The 27,054-nt window shown below is 36.5% G+C and overlaps 2 protein-coding genes across 4 annotated transcripts in view; one reads left to right on the plus strand and one right to left on the minus strand.

Annotated features, from left to right (window-relative positions):
- The window catches only part of LOC142339268 (NADH-ubiquinone oxidoreductase 75 kDa subunit, mitochondrial-like), a 494,345-nt gene that overhangs the window by 385,255 nt on the left and 82,036 nt on the right, over positions 1–27,054 (minus strand). The window lies entirely within an intron of this gene.
- LOC142339247 (carbohydrate sulfotransferase 4-like) overlaps positions 1–27,054 on the plus strand; it is a 119,066-nt gene that overhangs the window by 85,983 nt on the left and 6,029 nt on the right. Inside the window, exons 1-3 of one of the 3 annotated variants that reach the window (XM_075389119.1) lie at positions 7,425–8,326; positions 21,994–22,158; positions 22,958–23,048. In XM_075389119.1, the coding sequence (XP_075245234.1) occupies positions 8,088–8,326; positions 21,994–22,158; positions 22,958–23,048 (495 nt within the window). In that variant the 5' untranslated portion in view covers positions 7,425–8,087. Of the gene's footprint in view, positions 1–7,424; positions 8,327–21,993; positions 22,159–22,957; positions 23,049–27,054 lie in introns of those variants that run through there. The other 2 variants (XM_075389136.1, XM_075389127.1) reach the window with 2 other exon arrangements.

Genomic DNA, 27,054 nt, shown 5'->3' on the forward strand with positions numbered 1-27,054 from the left:
TCAGTATTGATTCAGTGATTGCCAGTCAATTGGCCGAGAATCGACTCTAGACTGACAAGTATTGAGCAAGTCTTGACATGTCTCCACAAGTCTTAAGACTTGAGATAAGACGCGATCAGTACTGATTTGTCAATTCAAGACGTGTATTTCACTGGAGAAGTACTGATCAAGACTTGAAATTCGTTCCGGGCTTCTCATGGCAAACTCCTGCTGAAAACAAGTAAACAACTTCTCATTGAACAAAAATTATTTTGTAAGATCTGATTATTTCTTTGTAGAACTTATAAGTCTGGTGACATATGTTTAGATTACCTAAGGAAACGAAACTCATTACACTCATTAGTAAACAGTAAAAAAAATTCAAGCAAAAAACTCACTTGCACAAATGTTGAAGCGTTCCCAGGCAGAGTCCCAGACGGAAGCAAGTATGTCCTTGCCGTCCTAGACGGAAAGTGCCGATGTCCAGACTTTCGTGCGTTCGCCAGACTTTCGTGCGTTCATGTCCGGACTTTCGTGCTTTCACCAGACCTTCGTAAGTTCACCAGAGTTTCGTGCGCTGATCAGATTTTGGTGCGTGCATGCCCAGACTTTCAAGCAGTTATTATCGTGCGTTTATGAGATTTTTGTCCGCATATTTTGGGACATGAAAAATTCATTTTGTTGCCGCTTTAAAAGTGGAAATTCGCTGGGGTCAAAGGGTTTTTCTAACTGACTTAAAAATTTGACGAAAAGAATGGTAACTTTACGAATTTAGAGAAAATAATTTTGAAAACTTGATTTTAATCGGGTTAGGGAGTTGTTCAAATCGACTCTATTTAAACATTTTCCGGCACTCAAAATCAGCAAGTATTTGCAACATCTAACAGTGCCACAGTGACGTTGATAAATATATTTTTTTTACATCTCGAAGAAGAGTAATGGTGATCTATATTTCATTAATAGGCGAGTTCTATTTTTAAAGGATGTATTTTAGTGTTTTAGAAGAAATCAAATGCTGCACGTATAAAAAGGGTTCCCGGTCATTGAAGAACAAAACAAGCACAGAGAAACTCTGAAGTAGTTTTTGTTCAAGCATCAATCTGAGAGAAGACAAGAGAAGTCGGAGTGAAACAATTTTTCGCTAAGCGAGCAAAATGTTTGATCGCGTGCACCTTTTTCACAGCGTTTTTTTTTAGTTTTACCCCTAAATATTTTGAATCTCGATCAAATAAACTGGTTTTAGTGCGTATAGAGACTTCTTTCATCTTCTAATAAAAATGTCAAACTTTCAGGCGCTTCAAATGTGAGCTATTTTTGCCATTTTGCCCTGTTGTATTCTTTTGTAGTTTTATTAATATTGTTCCCCCTCTGATAGAATCTGGGAATTTTTTTGGTTGAAAGTAGTTATTTTAGTGGTTCAGGTGGTCTTTGGATTTAATAGAGAAGATTATTTTTGAGATTTGTATAAGAGAAAGATGTGATTTTATTCAAACTTTTGTTTATTTTCGTCTTTTTAAATTTTTGCTTATTTCTTCTGAATTAATAAAGTGGATATTTTTTCTGGTTCACTATTTAATGTATTGATACTGCTACTGAAGTTTTGCAGTTTAAGTTTTCATAAATTGCATTTTTTAGTGATTTGTATTTTATTTCCGATCTTTCCTTGGTTGCTTTTTTCATTGTTGTTTAGCGTTTCACTGACTGGAGTTGCGTAGTGCACTGATTAAACAGAAGAAAATATTTAAAAGCTCCCAGAACAATCAAGAGGTAGCTTTTTAACCTTTTTGGAAAAACATGTTTCACAATTTTATGCAGTTTTTTTTTAAATTTTTTTTCTTTTTCTTCTCTGTATGTAACAAACGTCGGTTTTACATTGAATGAATTGATTTGTATTGTGAGTTGTTTTTGCAATAGTGGTTCTGGGTGGTGGCACTTGGGGTCGAATACTATCAGATACTTTTTCAGATATCCTGTTTGTTTGTTCTCATATTATCTTTCTTCTGTTTTTATTACAAAATTATTCGTAGATTTAATTAGCAGGCTCTATTTTTTCTTTGAGTGGTTGGTTGGATCTTAAAGAAGTGTGTACTTAGAGTCATGTCCGGAGTCTTCCAGCTATGTTTTTTAATCAGCACAAGCGATGACTCAAGATTCATTGTTTCATACACTCTCACCTGACGTTTTGTTATCAAACAAGTAATTTGATGCTAAAATTTCTAACATGATCCCGTTTTGAATCCTACAACTTGTGTTTCTCATTGTTATAATTCTGGAAATATATTGCAAATCAATTTTTGTTGCAGATAAATATAAGTTAAAGAACATGAAACATCATCCTACAGGACATGTCAAGTACTTTAATAAATCTTCAGAGGAGAAAAATTTTTATATAAATGTTTTAATTTTATTGCTAAGTGCTGCTAAATTTTTCTTTGAATTTATCATTGAAGTGTCTAGCTAGAATTTTCAATTTAGATGTGAAAATTGTGTTTAAAAAATTTGTAAACTGCTTAATGAAAAATGGCATGATTGCAAAATATTAACATCTCATTCAAACTTTATAAAACTCTCTTTTTTTGCTTTTTCTCAAAGAAATACAAGCAGGCGATGAATAAACTATTGAAAGTACATCTATTATTCCTCTAAATAATTGAAAAATATTTTTGAAGGGAAAATGAGAAATGTCAACAAAAAACAAATAAATCTCACAAAACTGCCATTTACTCAATACTAACTAGATACTAACAGGTCCCAAATTTTATAACTTGCAAACGCTGCAAAAATGCTGCCTAAAAATATGTAGTAACGCTAAAACTCTCGGAAAATTCTGTAGTAAATTACACAGTCTTAAATACACACTCATCCACACCCACACACACACACACACACACACACACACACACACACACACACACACACACACACACGCGAACACTTATCTTTATAAACATTTTCACAAAAAAAATTGGTTCATGAGATGTACTTGAAAAAACTCAGCATTTCATTATCAGGTTTTTTTGTTCTAATATCTAAGTGCAGTTAATAATAAGTTCCATTACATAAGTTGCATTCCTGGGAGGAATTCGTCTATGCGTTGAATATATTTCTGGAAATACGGATACAGTATTTAGCATCGATTAAATCTCAAATGAAAAGGTTTCATTTCAATTTGAAAACAACAATATATGTATTTACTATCAGCCACCTAATCAGTATGAAAAGCCAAAACTCCCAATGAAAGTCCATTAAAAAGTCAGTACAATTTATTAATGCCTTTGATCAATTTACTATCGCGTTTTTTTTCGGGTTTTGAAAAAGAAACGAGTTTGAATTCCGGGAGGGAGTTTCCACTTCGGATACAAATATTTGTGAATTTCTGCTGTTGCTGTATTTCCTGTTTATAATGCTATACTAATTTTGTGAATCAGTCAATGTTAACGACTCTACAAGCAATGCCTCCGCCATTATCGAGTTATTCACTTAACATCCGTTTTTACCCTGATTTTTATCAAATAACACTAGGTATAGCAAGAAGTTCAAACTGCTGTCGTCAGCATAGTTTCATCCGGATTATTACAAAAAGCTGGCGCCCGGTTTGGGTTCTCAGAGGTTTTTGTCGATGGTTCTTTGTTATCTTAAATTTTTTGACTATCCCATCGATGAATCAGAGAAAATTCGTTAAAACTAAAAACTCATTGACGGACCATAGAAAAATCATGAAACTTAAAAATTCATCGATGGATCATCCCGGGTCGCGGTTTTTGGGTGATTTTTTGTAAGAATGCTGTGACTTCTGTGAATTTTTGAAAGAAATACGGTGAATTTCGCAGTAATTTTTGTAATTGCGGTGAAATGCAGTGAAATTTTTTATCACCTCATTCACCGCAATCACTGCATTTCTTTAAAAAATTCAACGCATTCACAGCATTTATTACAAAAAATCACCCAAAAACCACGACCCGGGATGATCCATTGATGAATTTTCAATTTTCATGGTTTTTCTATGATCCGTCGATGAATTTGTAGTTTTAACGAATATTCTGTGAGCCGTCAAGGGTATAGTAAAAATTTTGCAATAACAATGAACGTTCGTTGAATATTTATGGGAGCCCAACCAGGTCGCCAAATTTTTGTATTAATTGGGATGAAACTATGCTGACGACAGCAATTAATTGGATACATATGATAAAGAGATAGAAAACTTTCAAAAACGTACATATCTTTCAATGAACAACCAATGGAGTACAATAGGGCCGCGTTAGAAGGCCGATTAAAGTTGTTGATGATAAGACTACTAGAAAGGACAAAAATGAAAATCAAACAACAAAAATTAGTTACGACCAGAATTCGATGTCTATAATAAAAAACCATAACGAAATCTAACTCGCATCAGATAAAACCAAAGCATAACAGAAAAACCTATACTCCATTAGAAAAGATAAAGATATGGGAGCTGTCCTCAATGCAACTTTTTAACAAGTCGACAAAAATGGCAAAGAGGTGCGGAATTTCTATTTTTGAAAACAATTAATTTCACAGTTAATAATGTCATTAGATATCAACCGAAATCATTAAAGCTTTCAATTTGTCTCCATGAAAAAATTGAGAAATTTCAATATCTGTTCTGCTATTGCGCAAAGCCAATGGGACGTACGATTATTGTTATAAATTAAAAAGAATGTAAAAAACTTTAAACTATACAAATATATAAAAATCTCAAACATTTTATGAAATCTAGTAGTAACCGTAGTAACAAAGCCGAGAAACAAATGCATCAAGGTAAAACCGTCATAAAAATTAATTTATTTCTCACTGCAAAATGGTTGTGACCTATGTTTACAGAGACTGAGCTACAATTTGAACGAAAAATTATTTCAAAAAAAGGGGGAAGCTTTAAAACCGAAATATGTTTTTGAAAACAAAAATTTTTTAAGTAGCAATAAACTTAAGATTTCAAAAAAAGCGATAGATTATGTTGTAATACCTCAGGAAGCCAATTTCGATTGTTAATTATAGGACTCAGTCACGACCCCACAAAGAGGCCAATTTTTCAACCAGTTTTTTGACATAACACTGTTCAAGGCACTATAATTAAAATACGTTACCTGCATGAACTGTAAATTGTCACTTTTTTAAATGTTAGCATCTTATCGAAGAGTCTTCCTTATGAAAAGACTACATAGACATGACAACAAAAAGACACCCAATATTTGAACAGTATAGAAATCTCGAAAAGTTTTTATGGAATTGAAAGGTCGAAGAAATCAGTCAGAACGTAAAACCAAGCGCTAACACTTGTTTGTATCAACTAAAGTAATTGAGACCTCTGATTAGTGAGATTGAGTTACATGGTGTTGAAAATGAAAGCAAAAAGAAGACAGTTGAAAAATTTTTTTTCAAAATATAAATAGAAAGACATTAAAACAAACAGCTTTAAACTAAAATCTTTGTCCAGTTGAAGTTTTAAGTCCTCGGAAATTAATTCAGATCTATCGTAATCAGGTATATGGCGTACAACATCAAAAAGAAAGACAAACATAGGCAAAACAAAAAAATCCAAAAAATTTGCGAGATAATGTCTCAGACAAAAAGCAAAAAATATTTAAAAAAAAACATATCCAGATACGACTTTTTCCTACGCTGTGTAATTTCCCTACTATGTTTTTCTTAAACTGGACTTTGCAATATTGTGATAATTCGACAAGGAAACAAAACCAACTCATAAAATTTGCAAATATGCTCAAAAGTAAAACAAAAATTGAAAGTGCGTAGTATCGAAACCATTAGTTGAACACAAAATCATTACCGATATCAATTTATAACTCAAATGAATTTGGTTTTCACAAATTTTAACTGAGACTGTGCCCGAAATTGAGAGAAGCAAGATAAAATATTGGCAAAGTTCAAAAATTCAACGATCTTTTCTTAAAACAGTTATATTCAAAGTCATAACAGACGTTACATAACAACTGAAATAAATGTCTATGTTCATTTATACCTCCTAAAGAGCTAAATGGATCTTTGATGGGAGACACTATGTCATTGGGCCACAAAAATTCTAACAAGTGAAAGCATAACTTAAGTTGTCCATACAATTTTTACGAAAACAATTGGTCAGAGCCAAAAAAAACCACGAGCTTAACTCTAAAACAAGAAAAATAATCTCGTTAGGAATTGTTTGTTTCAAATAGTATCTGTCATTAATAGAGCTCTGATTTGAAAATGTTGTCAGTGTTTTGCATTAAAACGTTTACATAGCGGAAATATTTAGAAAAAAAGGTCGCGTCCCATTAAAATCTATAATTTATTTTATCGTAAGGATCCATTTTGAGATCAAGATCAGCCCAGATATTGCGGCGCATCTATCAAAACACTCAATTGTTCAAATGGTTGCGAAATAGATCAATTGTTAAACAATATTATTCAGTTCGTCAAAAACAAATAACTCATTTTTCATATTTATTGATTTTAAATTAACAAAAATCTGGCAAAGCTATAAATCCAGAAGACCAACAACAACGGGAGTAACAGAAGATCATAACAACAACGGGAGTACAATATGCTCTTTTAAGCTCTTCTTAATAAACTTGAGAAGAATATGGCCGCAAATTTCAGGTGTCTACTTCCAGCAAATTTAAAGCAAGTGGGCTAAAAAAGCAAATTTGGTCTCAAAAAAGCTGACTTTTGAAAAATTTTACAATAATTGTGGCCGAATCACTCGGGTCGAACAGTTCTGCTACCTTCGTTTGTCTTCAGAGATGAAATTAACAATACTAGAGTTAACAATTTTAACACATTTTTGCAAAATTGACGAAAATATGGTTAAAAATAACGAAAATGTGAATAAAAACAGCTGAATTACTACTAATATTCACAAAATTTAAACCTCGATTACTCCCTATGAAAAACGACAGTTGAAACGACAAATCTTTGTAGTTCTATATTCCACGCTTGACGGGCTTTCAAATGATACCACTCACAACTCTCTACGATTGTTATATAGATCTGTCAAAATTGTCTGAACAAAAAACCATTTGAGTATATAGTTCCTCCCCCACTAAAGTGGGTAGGAAAAATAAACCTATGTTTGCTGTTCAAATTTGCCGCTTAATAAACACCTGTTGCGATAACAGCAGCTAAATAAACTGCTAGTATAATGAATTTTTATACCCGATCGACACTGGAAAAACACTTCAGCATTAGACTACGAGTTTATCACACTCTTTTATCTCCACTGTTACTAAGTAAACATTGGCGATAAAAGAGTGGTGATAAATTTGTAGTCTAATGATGGAAACAGTTTAATAAACTTTCAGCAAAAAAAAAACAAACATGATCACAACAAGTGCTGATTAAAAAAATTACCACACGATTGTTATCGCACTCGAAGTTATCATAACACCTCGGCTTCGCCTCGGAGTTTGATAACTTCTCGGTGGCGATAACAACCGTATGGTAATATTCATTATCCTACATGTCCCAAAGCGATTGTGTCACATTATGATATTTTATGCGCAGGGAAAGATGGGAAGTTTTTGAATTTTCAACAGTGACTGACGAACATGAAAGCACCTTGAAACAGAACATTTGGTCTCTTTTTCAATACAGTATCGGACCATTTGCTTTACGAAAGCTTTTAGCTGACACTATTTCTTTGTTTGTTCTTTATTTATAATTTACGAGAAAGCCACAAATTCAGAAGCTTAGGCAGCCATGCATTTTTCATGACTAATTTCATTTTAGTCGTGGCGCTTCACAAATGTGATTTTTGTCCGTCAATAATGTGCAATTATATTCGCAAGTCTTTTCATTAGTCTTTTCTACTGATTTCCCGTTTTCTCTGGTCGCAATTTTTTTGTAGTTCAAATTCTAATGATTATCATTGCAGAATTTATTTCTTGTTTTTTTTGCATCTAACCGTCATTTGTTTAAAACTATGAATCTATGGAATACCCGAAGTTGTCATCAGAAATTTACAGCTTGGAATCTCGTGTGTGCTGGATAATTTTGTTCACAAATTGTGCTCAAAATTTATTATTACAAAAATCAATTTCAATTACAATATTACGCAAATATTGTTTACCCTATAAAACATTACTATCTGAATCATGAAACATTGGATAAGAGAGTATGAACAAGCAAAAGCAGAAGAGGAACCTAACATGAAGTTGACCTTGAAAAATGGCATCCTTCAACCTCCAAATAGGAAATTAAAAACTCTGACAGTTGCTTTGATTGTCTTTCTAGCCCTTGATGGATTCAAAGAATATTCGAATATTTTTACGACACTTCCGATGTTGAGTGGAACTAACCCGACTGCAGTAAGCGGCACGTCTACGAAGCCAATGTTTGTTATTTTTTGTTTCCTGATTGAAGTGAGAACATTTTTAATTTAAGTGGCACGTGAGATGCCATTGCAAACAGATTTACATGCCGACGAGCAAAAACTTAAAATCATAGATAGAATTTCGAAGTAAAATGACTGAATTGAAATGCTCCAACCACTCACGGACAAGTTTTAAAATGCCCAAAAGTCTGTAGTGCCAGAAGGTAAAACGCCAGAAGTTATTACATACAAAGCCAGAAATTGAGTTCCATAATCTTTCGGAAATTCAAAACTTGTAAGTTGTGTGATTTAACCAAAGCTAGGTGACTCGATATACAAACAGTTTTCGATAACTACGGAAAGAGTCGCGTAAGCTATACTGAAAACACTGCACTTGCAACTTTAAAAATTCCAAAATCTCATGGAAGTCAACTTCAGGAGATGTATATAGGAAATATGAAAAGTATTTTTTGACTGCCCGCATTTAAGTCTCATTTTTAATCAATCTGAGATGATATTGACTTGGATTTTATACCCAAAATCTTCCAAAAAATTTTGTATTTCTATATTTGGCCTTTTGTTACTGAGTAAATGCAATGCGCAATCCAACGAGCAAGAAAGTTTTAATGCATCACTCTTTTAACCATGCCACCATAGAGGACTGCATTAATAGCTGAAATCTTCAGTAGTTTAGTGCTGGTGATGTCTGTCGCAACCTTTTTTTTTAAATGAAATTCACCAGTTATGTCAAACAGGCCGTTGTAGGCACTCACTATGGTTATGGTTAAAAACTGTGTTGTGGCTGAGCTTACTAACTCAATAACCAAAATGAAAAGTGCTTCAAGGCCATTTCAAGCCTTAAAGCTAGAATAGCATGTCAAACGAAATATAATGTTACATTCTATCGAAGCCATACAGATTTCTTCACTTTGATCAACATTTATACTCAGTGACTATTATTAGTACGTAATCATCATACTTGAATTGAAACTGAAACTCAAACTCGAACTACGCTAGTATTACCACGTATTCAAGTGTAGTTCACAATCACACAAATTGAGCTCAAACGGAGTAAGAGATACCCAACTTGGTAAGCCAGATTCGATGAATTTTGCAGTTTTCATACCAATTCAGAGAATGCGGGGCACTGTATAAGGTGTCCCGAACCCCAAACTCAGTGTATTCAGAGAATCTTACGACATAGTTATCCACAACCAATCGGAGATGCTATTTTGACATGTACGGCAGTATAAATAGAGCTTGAAAAACTACCAAAAATCAGTTGAAATTTTCATTTCTGGTTATATTAAACTGACATACAGTGCGTATTGAAGCACATTTTCTTGAGCGGTAAATTACTTGTTACTGTGTCTTGTTTCTGTAGATCTTATTAGTGATTGTATAGTTTTAACTTTACTTTGACTTGTGAAAAGAGAATTAACTTTGATATTCTCAAAACTTTCTTTCTGAGGAACAGAGTTCCTAAGTAAGAGAAACTTTGTGAAAAGCATAAAGTCAGTTTCTCTTACAGGTTTTAACGAAGCCCAGAATAAATCACTGATTGCGCTTTTGAGCAATTGAGTGCGCTGAGAAGCACAAAGTGCGAACTCGGTTACATTTGTAAAATTTGATTATCGGGACAAACTCTCCGAAAATATTAAGAAATCGGAGACGGAAATTATTTGCCCTAACCAGTAGCCAGGACAATTACCTAGAGCTGAACATAGAGGATTTTGCGATTTCGAATTATAAGTTGAGTTATTAACCAAAACCCGAGCAAAAATTGATTGTTTTAACTTGAATTTTTTTGTTATTCTGAGAGAAACAAGATTGTTATACAGCAAAGCTGAGCAATTAGTTATCAAGAGAAAATGAGCAACAAGTAATGCAACGTTAATCTACAGTATAGGGGATAATAAAGTTCACAAAAATTAACTACAAAAACCCAATATCCGGACACATTTGAAACCGCTGAGACGAACTGGGCGGTGTAAATTTCTCCTTGACTTTGATAGGAGAGCAGCCGTTACATTTGGTCCGCAGAACCGGACAGTGGAAGGCAAACTGCTGTCCAATCTGATGAGGAGAGCGCCGAAGGCACCCCCAAAGACAATCAAACGAATCAGCAGCGCAACGCCAGTGAGGCAGAGAGAAGTGAAGAGATGTAGTCACTTTTCAAGATACAGCAGTTCACGAAACCGATCGTCAAGTGTTGAAGACCGAGACGTTTCCCCCGGAGCTGGTCGGGTGCAATTCACAAAATGCGTTGAAGAGCTAACCTCGCTTAAAAGGAATAATCAAAGCAAAAGCAAACAGCAACCAGGCAATTCAATCACAGCCAGCGGAGAGCGGCTTCAATCAACAGCTAAAAAGAACGACAAGAAGTTCCAAGATTTAGTGGAAGAAGTTCAGATCGACCCAACAAACTAAAGTTCCTCTACCAACAGACTGTTCACCTTCTAGAGGAAAAAATACCCAACCAATTGCAACGTCGGAACAAGCTTGTGCCCTATCAAGCTAATTTCGTTGAAGAACATCTGAAAGAAGCAAGAAAGTGCAAAGCAAGTTTGGACTATCAATGGCTTGCATATATAAGCAAAGGCACGCAACCAGCAATGAATACAGAGCAAAGCAACACAACTCAAGCAGTGAACGACAGCGAGAGCAATAACAACTACCCAATGGACAACCCAGTTGCTCAAACAGTGCAAAATGGAGCAAAAGCAAGTGGCCGAGAAACGGAGAAAGTTTCTGAAACATCTTCAGCAAAGCAAAGGCGCGAGGAAAGAATGAAGAAATTTGATGTTGAATTAGAAACCAAGATGCGACTAGAACAGGCACAGTTCGAGCGGAGGAGGCTAGAGCTGGAAATGCAAATGAAGGAACTGGAAACCAAGCATCAACTAATGGAGGAAGAGCGCGAGCTAGAGCAATAAGTGAAGATAACAGCATTAGAGAACGATGATGCTCGTTCCAAATCAACTGGTGCTCGAGACAAATCACCCTTTAACTGAACCCAAAAAAGAGAGATGTCTCAGACTGGGCCAGCAAGATAAACAACCTTTTAACACCAGAACAATCAACAGCTAGCTTCGAAGTAACCCTGAAGTGAACAAGTATAGTCTCTTCTCAAGATATCGTAGTTCACGAAACCGATCCTCAAGTGTCGAAGACCGAGACGTTTCCCCCAGAGCTATTCTACGATACAACAATGGCTATTCAGGTAGTAGTAACCTACCAAAGCTGAAGTTGAACAAATTTGAAGGAAACCTTCTCGAATGGCCAGAGTGGTCTAGTATGTTCATTGCTACAGTGGATCAACGCCCAATACCAGACCCAGAGAAGGTGAGCCATCTGAAGTCTCTACTGACCGGCAAGGCAAGATCAGCAATCTCTGGAATGGGTTATTCTGGACAGTTCTATGGTGCTGCATGGAGCATTCTTGAGAGGAAGTTTGGAAGGCCTCATGTGATCATTGATGCACAATTGGAGAGTCTTTGCAAAGCAAATCAGGTGAAGTCACACAACTCAACAAGTCTGATCAATTTCTCAGTTATTGTTTCAAACTTTGTGAATGTGCTCAGAGAGTACAAGCAGATTGGTGATCTGCAATCGAGTTCGACACTTTATATGGCAGTAGATAAACTATCCCAAGTTCTCAAAGAGAAATGGTGGTTCTATGTTGATGATAAAAGTAAAGATTGGTCTCATCTGATTATGTTTGAAAAACGGCTATCTAGGATAGCATTCGTGCACGATGGGTTTTCAGCTTTCAATGGAGAGCGAGGAGAAGAAGACTAAAGAGGCACAAATAGAGACAAACGGTTGTCAAAAACATCGAATTTCAGTGCTAGTTCGAATGTGAAAGAAACCAAGCAAATGCAAAGTGATCATTGTCCGCTAGCTGACGACATAAAAAATGGAACTTTTCATCATTCAAGAACATGAAAGTGAATGATCGGTACGCAGCAGTGAGGAAGCAACGCTTATGTTACGGATGTCTAGGCAAAGGACATGCAATCAAAGATTGTAAAGTCAATGCGCGCGGTATCCATGGATGCATCAAGAAGCACAACCGATTGCTACACTCAGGAAACCAAATGGACGAGTAAATCACGCAGTCAACGTAAGCGCAGCAACAATCAACCAGATCATTGAAGTTACTAGTTTTCTTCAGATAGTTCCTGTCTCAATACATAGCGGTGGCAACAGGCTGAACACATATGCTTTCCTCGGTAGTAGATCAACGGTTTCTTTCATCGATCAAAGTGTGCAATAGAAGTTACGAGACCAAGTCACCTGTGTGCCGCTCAACATAGCTGGCATACACGGAACAAAGGATCTGAATACAAAAAGGGTTCCTCTCAAATTAAATGCTATACATTCAAAGGTGCATTCAATCGAAGCATTTGCACACCCGTCATTCTCTTTGGGGAACACAAACTACAACTACAACAAGCTGAAGCAAAGCTTCAATCATTTGAGTGTTCTACCCAACAAAAGCTTCAATTTGACGGAAGTTGGCATCATCCTTGGTCAAGATGCTTATGAGCTACAACGCCAATAGGGCTACAAGATAGGAACACAAAGTGAACCTTTCGCCTTTCTAACAGAGCTAGGATGGGTAGTCAGTGTACCCATGACAGGCAAAAGAAGACAAATGTTTATCATTTAGCCTTCACTGAAGATGTGAAAATGGCTGAGAATGTCCAAGCGTGGTGGGACATAGAAACCTATGATTCCAAAATCAACGTCGTCAGTCAGTCAAAGAAGGAACTGCAGACACAGAAGATGCTAGAGAGTACGACGAAGTTCACAGGCGAGCGGTACGAAGTGGAAATGCTGTGGAGTGAACCAGAGCTAAACCTACCGAACAACTACAGCTCAGCCTTGGGTCAGCTTTACTCACTGGAGCGAAGATTCCAAAGTGACCAAAACCTGAAGAGTTTGTATCAACAATCAATAGATACAGATATAGAAAAAGGATTCCTAAAGATATTGGACTAGTCCGAAGTGAACAGAACCTTCAGGAAGGAATGGTATTTGCCACACCATCCAGTGCTAAACCCGAACAAGCCTGGCAAAGTAAGACGTGTTTGCAATGCTGCATCAAAGTACAAAGAAGTATGCCTAAATGACAAGCTACTAGCAGGGCCTAATCTGCTACATGGGTTGATTGGAACGATTTTCAGATTTTGTTAAGGATCAATAGCCCTAACAGCTGACATGAAATCGATGTTTCTACAAGTACAAGTTCCCGATCAGGATAGAAGTTGCTTGAGGTTCTTATGGCGTCGAAGATCAAATGAACCTGTTCAGATGTACGGATATCAGCGTCATGTATTTGGAGCTAAAAGTTCTCCAAATTGTGCAAACTATGCTCTCAAGCGAGTGGGACTGGACAACGAAGAAGAGTATCCAATTGCAGCATAGGCAATACAAAACAATTTCTACATGGACGATTTCATCAAATCTGTAGAAACCCCTGAAGAAGCGATTGAGGTCCTCAATCAACTACAACAACTTCTTCCCTCACAACATGCATTTGAATTGAAGAAGTGGATAAGCAACAATGACGCAGTTACCGAAGCAATCCCAGAAGGCTTGGAATCAATCAGCAACACGAAACAAGTCGAAGTGGAACCCAATACGGAGGGATCCTCAGTGTTAGGACTACAATGGACTGTTACTGATGATAGCCTTTAAGTGTGCAGAGGTACCAACAAAAAATTTGAAGCACCTATAACTCAGATGAAGATTCTATCAATGGTATCTTCAGTATTTGACCCGACCGGATTGTTTGCACCATTCAGTGTTCACTTGAGACGACTTCTGAAAAGAATCTAGACTAAGAATGCACAACATTGAGACGACGAAGTGGAGCCTGGTGACGAAGCAGAATTCCTGAGATGGAACAACTTCCAATAGTGGCTGAAACGAGCATCGATTGAAGGTACTTCAACAAAGAGAGAGATAAAATCGAACTTCATGTGTTTGCTGACGCATCTGAAGACACGATGTGTGCAGTGGCCTATCTACGTTCACAACCAAAAGAAAACTCAGCTGACTTAGCATTTGTCATTGGAGAATGCAGAGTGGCACCAATGAGGCATCTTTCAGTACCGCGATTGGAATTGCAAGCGGCAGTCATGGCAGTGAGGTTGAAAGAACAGATTGTCAAGGAACATGAAATGAAGATAAATAGTTGCAGTTTTTGGTCAGACTCAACTACGGTACTGCAGTGGATACACAGTTCCCATCGTAAGCAACAAGTGTTTGTGGCCAATCGAGTGGTTGAGATACTGGATACAACTGATATTTCACAGTGGAAACATGTGAGCGGTATCAACAACCCAGCGGACATTGGCACCAGAGCAATCAACATTGAGGAACTCAAGAGAAGTGAGTGGCTCACTGGGCCGGCCTGGTTGATACGACCGGAAAATGAATGGCCAGAGCAAGTGAACCTAAACTTTGCCTCAGATGAAGAGAATATACCCTCATCAGTCTTCATGGCATAGGCTGAAGGGAAAGAAGCTGTTATTCAGTGGGAACGATTCAGTAACTTTAACAGACTAGTGAACACAGTGGCATACGTACAGCGAGCATTGAACAAATACAAACCAGTGACATTCGTAGTCAGCATTGAAGAAAGAGAAAAAGCAAAAGCAACTATCTTCCAGTTACTACAGCAAGATCAGTTTCGTGAAGAGATGATTTCTTTGAAAGCTGGAAAGGAAATTCCCAAAAAGCAGCAAAATCCTACATCTCTCACCCTTTCTGGATGAAGAAGGACTTATTCGAGCCACCGGAAGAATAGGCAAAAGTCAATTGGACTTCAATGCAAAGCATCCAATTTTGCTATATTGGAAACATCAACCAGTTGTAATATTCTTGCGAAATGAGCACAAGGACAATCAACACGCGAGCACTGAGCATGAAAGAAACATGGTTCATCAGAAGTTGTGGATCCTAGGCATACGGAACGCCCTATGATCAATCAAAAACAAGCGTGTTAACTGCAGAAAAGGCAAAGCACAAACGATAGCACCAGTAATGGTAGATCTACACGAAGAGCGGTTAGATGCTTCAACAGCTTTTACAAATGTGGGAGTTGACTATTTTGGCCCTTTCATTGTGAAAATTTGGCCCTTTCATTGTGAAAATCGGGGACAAAGAAACGAAAAGCGATGGTGTTGTCTTTTCACATGCCTAACTATGAGAGCGTTGCATATAGAAGTGGTACCCAAGTTGGACACTGACAGCTGTCGCAATGCAATATTGAGATTTTTTGCTCGAAGAAGCAAACCAAGTACAATCATCAGTGACAATGGGACAAATTTTGTTGATGCTGAAAGAAAGTTTGCAGAGTACATTGCGGCATGGAACAAACAAGGGATCGAAGGACATCTAATTCAACGAGGAATCAGATGGAAGTTCAACTAACCTGCAGCACCTCTCTTTGGTGGCGTATGGAAATGGTTGGTGAGAAGCTGCAAGAAAGCAATGTTTGCAGTGTTGGGGACCAGATCAGTCACAGAGAACGTTCTCTCAACTACGATGTGTATTGTAGAGCAGACGTTGAACGCAAGACCCTTGACTCCAGTCAGTTCAGACGTTAATGACTTGGAAGCATTGCCCCCAATCACATCTGGCTTGGCAACATGAACGTTTGCTTACCCTATCTACCATACGCAGAAGAATTTGTGGATCATCGAAAGCTCTTTCGACAAAATCAAGCCTATGCAAATCTCATTTGTGACAGATTTCGTAAAGAATATCTGCCAACTCTGAATAACCGGCAAAATTGGCGATCTACGGCGAACGAAACCCTTAAAGAAGGCAATCTCCTTTGGTTGATTGAAGACAGCAAAAAGCGTGAAAATTACAATCTGGGTCGCGTTACAGAGATCATAAACGGGTCTGACGGTGTGATTCGATCAGCGAAAGTTCGATCGAACGACGGAGTGTACAAGAGACCAGTAATGAAGCTCGCCCAAGTGTTACCTGGAAAAGACGTTTTCGCGATAAAAAACAGGGCTGGCGATGTTGTGGCTGAGCTTAATAACTCAATAACCAAATTGAATAGTGCTTCAAGGCCTTTTCAAGCCTTAAAGCTAGAATAGCATGACAAGCGAAATCAAATGTTACATTCTATCAAAGCCATACAGATTTTTTCACTTTGTTCAACATTTATACTCAGTGACTATTTTTAGTACGTAATCATCATGCATGAAGTGAAACTGAAACTCAAACTCAACCTACGCTAGTATTTTCACGTATTCAAGTGTTCTCAATCACACAAATTGAGCTCAAACGGAGTAAGAGATACCCAAATTGGTAAACCAGATTCAATTAATTTTGCGATTTTCATACCAATTAAGAGGGTGCGGGGCACCGTATAAGGTATCCCGAACATCAACCTCATTGTAATTAGAGAATTTTACGACATAGTTATCTACAACCAATCGGAGATGCTAATTTGTCATGTACGGCAGTACAAATAGAGCTTGAAAAACTAACAAAATATAGTTGAAATTTGCGATTTTGGTTATATTAAACTGACACACAGTGAGTATTGAAGCACATTTTCTTGAGCGGTAAACTACTTGTTCTAGATCATATAAGTGATTATACAGTTTTAACTTTACATTGACTTGTGAAAATAGAATTAACTTTGATATTCTCAAAACTTTCTTTCTGAGGAACAGAGTTCCTAAGTAAGAGAAACTTTGTGAAAAGCATAAAGTCAGTTTCTCTTACGGGTTTTAACGAAGCCCAGAATAAATCACTGATTGCGCTTTTGAGCAATTGAGTGCGCTGAGAAGCACAAAGTGCGAACTCGGTTACATTTGTAAAATTTGATTATCGGGACAAACTTTCCGAAAATATTAAGAAATCGGAGACGCACATTATTTACCCTAACCAGTAGTTAAGACGGTTACCTAGTGCTGAACATGGGGGATTTTGCAATTTCGAATTATAAATTGAGTTATTAACCAAAACTCGAGCAAAAATTGATTGTTTCAACTTGAATTAATTTGTTATTCTGAGAGAAACAAGTTTGTTATACAGCAAAGCTGAGCAATTAGTTATCAGGCAAAATTGAGCAAAAAGTAATGTAACAGTAATCTACAGCATAGCGGATAATACAGTTCCCAAAAGTTAACTGCAAAAACAAAATATCCGGACAGATTTGAAACCCCTGAAACTAACTGAACGAATGACTTTGAATATAATTATTTTCAAAAAGTTCAAACGTACTTTCTAACTTTGCTCATTTTTTTCTGTATACTGGTTATTGTTCTAAAAAAATAGGTCCCGTCCTTTTTCTCGCTAAATTCAAGTCATTTAGTTTACATTTCATATTTGGCTCTTTTGCTTTTTTCACAAATCTTTTCAAAAGTTTTGGTCGTAAGTTTTGCTGGTTGTTCTTATTTGATGTAGTTGTTTGTCTTGTCTCTTACACTCCTTAATTGTAGTCATCAGCGGCCCTCTAATAGTTTATTGTCGTTTCCATAGCAGTTGGAGCTTAAAGGGTTTTTTTAAATGGAGAAACCAAGTATTTTTGCACAATAAGTGATTTTTTTGAAAGTTTTCTATCCCTTCTACCTTTGGTGGTCAATTAAGCCAAAACGTGTTTAAGCAGATTCCGAACATTATGAGCAACCACACATTACCGAGCCTCGTTGTTGCATTAAATGGGACATCTATTGAAACAGTCTGAAAACGAATTTATTATATCCAATGAGTCCTTAGATCATTAATCTATTACCTATAATCGTTATTTTATAAATCAAATGTCCATAAAAAGACAAGGAACTACTTAGAAAACTGAAATATACACGCAAAACTTTTGCTGCAAAAACTCTAATTCAATTTCATTTAAACTCAGTTTAACTGATCTAATTATGCTTAATGAGCAAGCTGTCTTCAAAATGAGGGCCAATTTTTTAGCGGAATTGGTTTCAATTTTTGTGCTCTAATGATAATTTAAATAAATTATCTAAGATAATGAAGCTAGTCTCCTTTGGTAATAAATGATCTTCTCTTTTGATTGGAAAAAATGAGCGTCTTAAGCATCCTCAGAACACACATTTAGGCTTATCTATTCCATTTCTTTTCGTCACAATACACAAAAAATATTGTTGTATTTCATGTTTCTATGGAAGTGGCCTGTTTTACATCACAATAGATTTCATCAAGATCTGGAACGTCAATTAGAAGTAAAAATTTGAAAATTTTTCAATTTGTACCTAATTAACATATGGAAAAGTTTATATCAGTCATGCAAAAATTAACTCAATTTTTTTAAGAAAAGAGCAAAGTTAAGTAATCCTAAATTGGCGTGAACAAAAATAAAGCGGGTTGACCCCATAATTCAAAATGTTATAAAACTACAACTCATATTATGGCGTCTATGAAAAGTTGTAATCATAAAATTTTCATAAAATGAAAGTTGTAATTTAATTTGTTTTTAGACAAATCAAGAAAGGGACTAAAACAAAAAGCAAATAAACTGTTTCAAAAAATAGTGAGCAAAAAATCGGAAACAATTGATTTTCAGTAATACCGTATTTATGAAAAAGTTGTAGTCATAGAACTTCATACAAAATAAAATTTTTTGCCAACCTAAATTTCAGACATCACAAGTGTGCGATCTTTCGGAAATTGTCTATTCTACACTCAGCTTAAATTTGAGCCTCAGATCACAAAGTTTTGCATTATTTTAAGGAAAAGTTGTAGTCATAAAACTTCATGAAGCAAAAAAAATTGCTTATTAACTGCTGATTTCAAGGTAATGCTTAACTTGGTGACGTTTTTTGATGCCTATTGGCTATTTTGAGTTGCCTGTTGAGGTATGTGAACCTTATTTACAATTCACCGTGATTGGAGTCAGTGAAACAGCTGATTTCAAAAGGGAAAAATAGTATAAACCATATTAAACACAAAACCTGAAGACCCTGGGGGCCTTATTATCACGTTTTTTGGTGCCTACTAAACTAGCCAAACATGATGTATGCAGTTTAAAAATTAAAAAGGTGTCTTGAATCAATTATCTCGAAATCGGAGTTTTAATTACGTTATCACCAGTAACGTTCACATAAAACTTATTATCTAAGCCTGCGAGAAAAACTGTTTTGTGACAAAAAGTTTTTGGGCCCCATTTTTTAGTTTTAGCAGTGCCTTAGTCTCAATAGGAGTGCCGTTCTGCTAAACAACGCTTTTTGAAAGGGTCGGAAGACTAATGAATCTGATTTTCAACTTGTGTTGAAAAAATTGAGATTTTGGAGCATAATGGACACCTGATTTTTTCAAAGGATATTACTGATAAAGTAAATTAAAATTGTGAACAGATTATGTGCTGAAGGTTATTATAAACTATATAAAAATTCTGTAGGAAGAATACTTTTCTATCTATCTTACCTCGAACCGATTTCCACACTTTTTATCCCAGCACTAGATGTGGCAAGATGTCAAAAACACGCTTAAGTGGTCAAAAATTGGCAATTTGTTTTGCTTCGCACATTTCTATATAAAGGAACCTCTAGGAAAAGTTTGAATGGATGGTGCATTTTGACTAAAAGTAATTCGAAACGGCTAGTTTTCAACAAATTATCAGTGCCATATACAAACTTAGTAAAAAACGTCATGATATCGATATGCAAAACCTAAGATTTTAGCTTCTGTGTCCTTTATGTGTTAGATAAAATGCAAATTGTTATTTAAGAGCGATTGTTCTGGTATATGAACCCTATTTGCAATTCATTATGATTGGGGTCAGTGAAACAGCTGACTTCGAAAAGAAAAATAGTTTAAATCGTAAGATGTAACCCCAAGGGTCAAGGAGTTGTTAGATGTTGCTTATAGTGTTTTCGTAGTATCTCCTATTCATATGAATTGCATTAAACCAAAATTTTTTGCTTTGGGGTCAAAAGTTGAAAAATTGGTACATTAGAAATGTAAAGTTCGGAAACGCAAAAAATTTGTCTGTTTTTTATGTAAAATGTCTTCTTATTTCTCAACTATTGGGTCTATGCGGTTCAAAGTGATAAAACTAACGTGTGTCAGGCTAACGTTGGCATTGATGTAAAGAAATTTACGATTAGTGATATATAAGGTCAACTTTTGCGATTTCGTCAAATGTTTCTCAAAAAGTCAATCGTATTTAAAAAATTTAATGGGACCTTCTGGGTCAACGAGTTGTTCAATGTTACCCAAACTGTTTTGGTAGTGACTTCTATCCATAAGGATCGTTAGGCACCATTTTTTTTGTTTGGCGTCTTCGTTTAAATTTTGGGGGTTAGAAAGTTTTTTTTAAAAAAATCGATTTTTTTAGATGTCCATCCCTTTGTGCCCTTACAGGCACCTTCTCCCATTGTTCATCTCATCAGCACCAGCTCACCAGAACTCACGAAAAAACCAAGACTCTTTAAATGCCTCGTTTCTGTTGTTATGGAGAATTTGTAGCCATAGAAGTTTATATGGAAAAGTTGTAATCATAAAACTTACATTTATGAAAAATTTTTAATCATGAAACTTTCATTTATGAATAAGTTTTAGTCATAAAACTTTCGTTTATGACAAAGTTGTATTCCTACCAATTTGTTATGTCTTTTTGAATGTATGAAGTCTATGCTCCATAGTATGAAAGTTCTATGATTAAAACTTTTTGTCAACCCGGGGAATTGGAGCGCCATTCGCGAAGGGAATTAAGCCTAATAAAGTAATAATCAATTTCGCCAGGCGAAACCCAAAAACTAGTCAAACAACTTCAGAATAATTTCCATAACAAATTTATACCTGATTTCGCACCGCGGAATGCACTAAACAAGTGTTCACCAAACAAGAATTGGCCAAATTTTATACCGCGAGTTCAATATACTGAGCTATCGGAGTTGCTGATAACGACACTTGTTAACTAAGAATAAAAGTTAGTCAGTCATCTTATTCCATTTCTCATTTGCTTTATTTAATGCTATGGCTTACAATTTTACACAAAATGCACATTTGCTATGCTAAGAGAATCGAACCGACATATATTGACAATGAATCATTTCTATTGGGAGAGCTATTCAGTTAGGGCGTAATCAGTGATCCCGTTATAAGCTAATGCGAATTATTAGCTGAATAAAACTTTAAAAGGCCATTAAAATGCAACACTTCAAAACTGAATGTAGTATTTGCTATTAATCGACGCTAGTCCAGTGCTCAAAAATCAGGGCCTTAAGGTTTCTGTTGACGGACAAAAACTAAACGATGGTACCTCAAAACGAGTTGAAAACAATGAAACAGTTATCTGGTGTTGATGCCAGTTTTATCTCATAATCTGACAAAAAATACAGACTATACTAATGATTGAAAGTGACCACAAGCAGATGAAATATTGACCAATTTAGTGGTTTCCTGCAAAGATCTCACTGTTAAAAGGTCTTGTACTGTTAATGTTCTGAAGTGCACTGGCATCAACATAATTAAATCATCAACCTAAAAACATTCAGTAATTTAATTCGTTATCAATTGACATCATTTTAAATCTACATTACGAATATGAAACAGCCAACAGTCGAGGAGAGATAGAACGCCCAGGATGAAAAATTAGGCAGTCTTGATAATTTTGTGTCTGCCAATTTTTATATTATGATGCAACTAGTGTTTAGACCAAAAGTGAATATTTGTTTTGCTAGGATAATAATACTGACGTACATGCGCAGTGGTTCTACTCTGTTGGGAGAACTGTTCAGACAGAATGCAGATATACTCTACGTGTTCGAGCCATTCAGAGTCTTCAATTCATACTTGTCGGACACTGCACAGGACCAGACAAAAGAGAAACTGAAATGGCTGCAAAGGTTGCCGTGCATTGTTGTTTTTATTGAACTCATATAAACTCAAGAAAGGTCATAGATCCATTTGTGTCTCCAGATTAGTGCACCCGAGTCGAAAACAGAAGTTAATCTTGTAAGATCTTGCAAGATTATAAGATCTTACAAGACAGAGTTATTCTCGCAAGATCTTTGTAAGATAGAGTTAATCTTATAAGATTCTTGCAAGATTAACTTTTTTTTGGAAGAATCTTGCCATCAGGATAGAAAACAGCATATATATAGTTCATACTATTTGCACTTCGCAAGCGCCCGTGCTTTGTTATCACACAATTATGTACAATGTAATGACACGCGCTCTATAACTGAGGCACAAATGGAAAAGATCCTCAAGAAATAGCACGGAGCTTTTAACTCCTCTGCAAAAAGTCAAATATCGCTGCTGCCGATTTTGTTAACTGGCAGAGCTGTTGTGACAGATTTTTGATAACCTTTAGTTTAATGTATTGAAATTTGGATCGTTTCCGTTTGTGCCCCCGCCCCCCAGTACGTTATGCACCCCCAGTTACAGAGCACGTGTCATTACACAGTAAATCATTATGAAAAATATGGCGCGTACGTCTTGGGGTGCAAATAATGTGCACCCACTAAGGTGGGGGGGGGGGGGCACCAACGGAAAAGATCCTGAAATTTTGATCAAATTCCAGCGGTAGAATATTCTGATGGAATAAATTAAAGCAATGAAAACATGATGACTTTCTATCAAAAACATCGGCATTGAGGGTCGTAATTCAAATTAGAGTTTAATTTAATATCGTCTATTTAGGCTCAAGAGTTGTGACTTCTCTGACATCTTGGAGATGAACAATAGCAGTTCATCATTTGGAGTTAGAAAATGGCCATTAGCTCTCGAGCAGGTATCTGATTAGCAAGATCTATTCTGTTTGCCCCCCCCCCCCAGGCGCACGCGCTATTTTTTTTACATCGTAACGTGCTATATAACAACATGTAATTTGTAACTGGGGGCGTAAAAACACTACAAAACAGAATAGATCCTCTGATTATTATAAGTAATTGTGTCAAATAATTCCGATCCACAACCATAAAATCATTTAAAAATGTTTTTGCCAGTTTTTTAAACTGTTCCCGCTCAAACTCACAAATATCCGATCATTAATTTATTGTGATCATTTGCAACTAAATCCGCGTTATTTGATGAGAAATACGTGAAATGACTCATTAGCCAATTAGTCGCTTGACAAATTGATTGAAAGCAAAAAACAAAAACTAATGGTTCCACGGCTTTCATTGGTGAATTTTATATCCAACTCAATTTTCGTACTCAACTCCAATATCCGAACTCTTTCGTCAACTAAACAAGTATATAACAATCTTCTGAGTTATCGGAGTTGCTCATAACGACACCGAGAATAAAAGTTAGTCAGTCATCTTATTTTATGTCTCGTATGCTTTGTTTAATGCTATGACCAACATTTTAAAACAAAGTGCACATTTGCCATGCTAAGAGAATCAAACCAACATAATTGGATAATGAGTCATTTCTGTTGGAAGGGGTATTAAGTTTGGGCGTAATCAGTGATCCCGTTATCAGCTAATGCGAATATTTAACTGAAAAAAACTTAAAAGACCATTAAAATGCAACACGTCAAAAATGAATGATGTATTTGCTATTAATCGACAATGGTCCAGAACAAAAAAACACTAACTATGATAATGATATTAAGGATTTTGCCCCTAGTGATGTTCATCGACATTTGCCAAATATGACAGATCAAGAAATGTTGATTTTCGTCTAAAATTCGGCTTGAAACGGTTCAGAAACGGCTGAAAACGGTCCATAGCTACCTGAAATGATCCATTGGGACCTCCCGGAGGTCCTGTAGTAGTGTCCAGTGCCTTTATGTACCAGTCTGGTAAGGATTTTTAGGACCCCGGGAAAGTGGTAAAACATAAACAACATAAACCTGGAAATGGTGGCACGTACAAAATTTTTCGGAATTCAAAATTTTCACATACATTTTTTAGAAAAGTTTATTTAAACTTGGGAATCACTTGCCAAGTGTAATTCGTGTCTGATACGACTAATACAATTGATATTGTACGAATTCAGTACTGATTTTTGTAGAAAGACTTGCATTTATACTGGTCCAGTACTGAATCACATTTGGAGTTAGGTACGGGAAATACTCACAAACAAAATTCCTTAGAAAGGAAACGTTATTACTTGTACATCTATTCTTAGATTCCATCAGAAATTATGCCACCATTCAAAAAATGACAAAAGCTTTTTATAGCCTTCAGTTGCGGGAAAAAATTTGTGAATAAAAAATTTGTAAATGCCGTTCACGGACATTTCACTTCATAGCAAATCAGAGCTGCTGCAGCATATCAGCATACAACACAATACTCCAACATGAAGTTACAAGTTAACATTTTGTTTCCAGACTATAGCTAGTGTGTTCAGTTAACATACAGTTTTTTCATTCTTAGCATGAGCGAATTCGAATTGTTTTTTGTCTGGACATGATGCGGCGCAACCTGGCAGTCAGTACATTCATGGAATAAGGAACGTCTGAAAATGCACAACAGTAACTCAAAAGCCGCGTTTACCATTAAATGCAGTTTACCTACCTACACTTCTTTTTTTGCCATTTGAAACCAGTGAGGACTCATTCCAGTGTACTTCAAAAGTGGTCGCCACACCAAACTGATGTTCAAACTGTCCCACAATCGTTGATGCCCCACTTACTTAGAACGTTAAAGTTTAACAAATGGCACAAGCTCCCAGAGGCTTCTAAACAAAATATTGGTTAGTAAACTGGGGAGGGGGCAGAACCAGCACTTGGGGCTTAGAAGATATATGGCAACCAAGTTCGGGGGAACAGAATAGATCCATTCGACTTACAGAGAGAGGGAAAGCAAATAGTGAGGGGGTTGAGGCGTATCGGCCGGTTGGTCGTGCGTTGTAAAAACACTGATCTAGCTCCCTTTACTTCTCCACTGATGACGATCGTCATCCCGCTTCTGCGACCACAGGTACTAGCCAAGTTTACGCTGATCGACTATGCTTACAATTGATTGACAAAGTGGGCCAACAAGCGGCAGGTGAACCAGCCGTTAAAATGAAAGCCGAGGAAAATGTTGTTGCGTGTAGCAGAGCTCTTTCCAAAGTGAATCCGATGCAACAAATAGGGGCTTGTTGGGGATTGGGGGCGGGGTTCTGGGGCGTTCAACAATTAAGTTTACTTAAAGGATATTTACGACGGAATACCAATTGATCTTGTCTCAAAAAACCATTACACAATGTGTTTTTCCGGAGTAATTTAGGACTCCTCCTTAACAATATTTGACTGATTCAATGTGAAGTGCTAAGTCTTTTCCGATGATTGCCTGCTTCAATTTTATTTATGACGGCTCTTTTAGTTCCTCTTTATACAAGAGCTCATAAGAAACATTTTATTTAACTATTCGGATATTGCTTGATATTGAAACTTCGCTCAATTGTTGTCTTATGTTCTCTTTAGCTTCTTCATGATTGTGTAAACTCAGATGTGTCACATTTCTAATTATGAAAAACAATTAAGTACAAAAAGAGGGGAGGCAGACAGAGAAGGTGGTTGTGATGTATGGAAGAGTTGGTCATATGTTGTAACTACACTTAAATGGCTCCCTGTATTTCTCCACTGATGACGGTGGCATCCCACTTTTGGAGCCACATATCCCTACTTAATCTATGGTGTTCGACTTTGTTTACAATTTATTGACTGAATGGACCTACTGTCGGCAGGTGGACCAGTCGTTTCAATGCAGGTCAAGAAAAGGACTTGTTGTCTCGAAAACGAACGCAAATGTTAAAAAGATATGTTGTTTGGTGTAGCAGAGCTAATTCCATAGGTGAATCTGCTGTAAACAATGTGGGATTGGCGGAGATTGCGGTGACCGGGGCGTTCAACATTTATGCTTACTTGATGGAATTTTTGACGGAATGCCAATCAAGCTTGTCTCAAAAAATAATTAGCAAATTGATTTTGCCGGAATAATCTAGGACTTCTCCCAAAGAGTACCCAACTGATTCCACGTGAACTGTGAAATTTGTTTTAAAACTTGTTTTGCACGCTTTTTGTATAGAGCAGGAGAGAGAGAGAGAGAGAGAGAGAGAGAGAGAGAGAGAAGATGTAATTCATGTCTGATATGACTAAGATAATTGATATTGTACGAATTCAGTACTGATTTTTGTAGAAAGACTTTCATTTATACTGGTCCAGTACTGAATCACATTTGGAGTTAGGTACGGGAAATACTTACAAACAAAATTCCTTAGAAAGGAAACGTCACTACTTGTACATCTATTCTTAGCTTCCATCAGAAATTATGCCACCATTCAAAAAATGACAAAAGCTTTTATAGCCTTCAGTTGCGGAAAAAATTTTGTGAATAAAAAATTTGTAAATGTCGTTCACGGACATTTCACTTCATAGCAAATCAGAGCTGCTGCAGCATATCAGCATACAACTCAATACTCCAACATGAAGTTACAAGTTAACATTTTGTTTCCAGGCTATAGCTAGTGTGTTCAGTTAACATACACTTTTTTTCATTCTTAGCATGAGCGAATTCGAATTGTTTTTTGTCTGGACATTATGCGCAACCTGGCAGTCTGTACATTCATGGAATAAGGAACGTCTGAAAATGCACAGCAGTAACTCAAAAGCCGCGTTTACCATTAAATGCAGTTTTGAACTACCTGCACGTCTTTTTCGCAATTTGAAACCAGTAGGGACTTAATCCAGCTTAATTCCGTAGTGGTCGCCGCACCGAACACTTGTTCAACCTGCGCCAGCAGTGTTGCTGCCCCACTTGCATAGAACGTTAATATGTAACAAATGGCACCCACTCCCGGGG

This window comes from Convolutriloba macropyga, chromosome 1, assembly GCF_964194025.1.
Source record: "Convolutriloba macropyga chromosome 1, txConMacr16.3, whole genome shotgun sequence".
In the NCBI taxonomy this organism is placed as follows: domain Eukaryota; kingdom Metazoa; phylum Xenacoelomorpha; order Acoela; family Convolutidae; genus Convolutriloba; species Convolutriloba macropyga.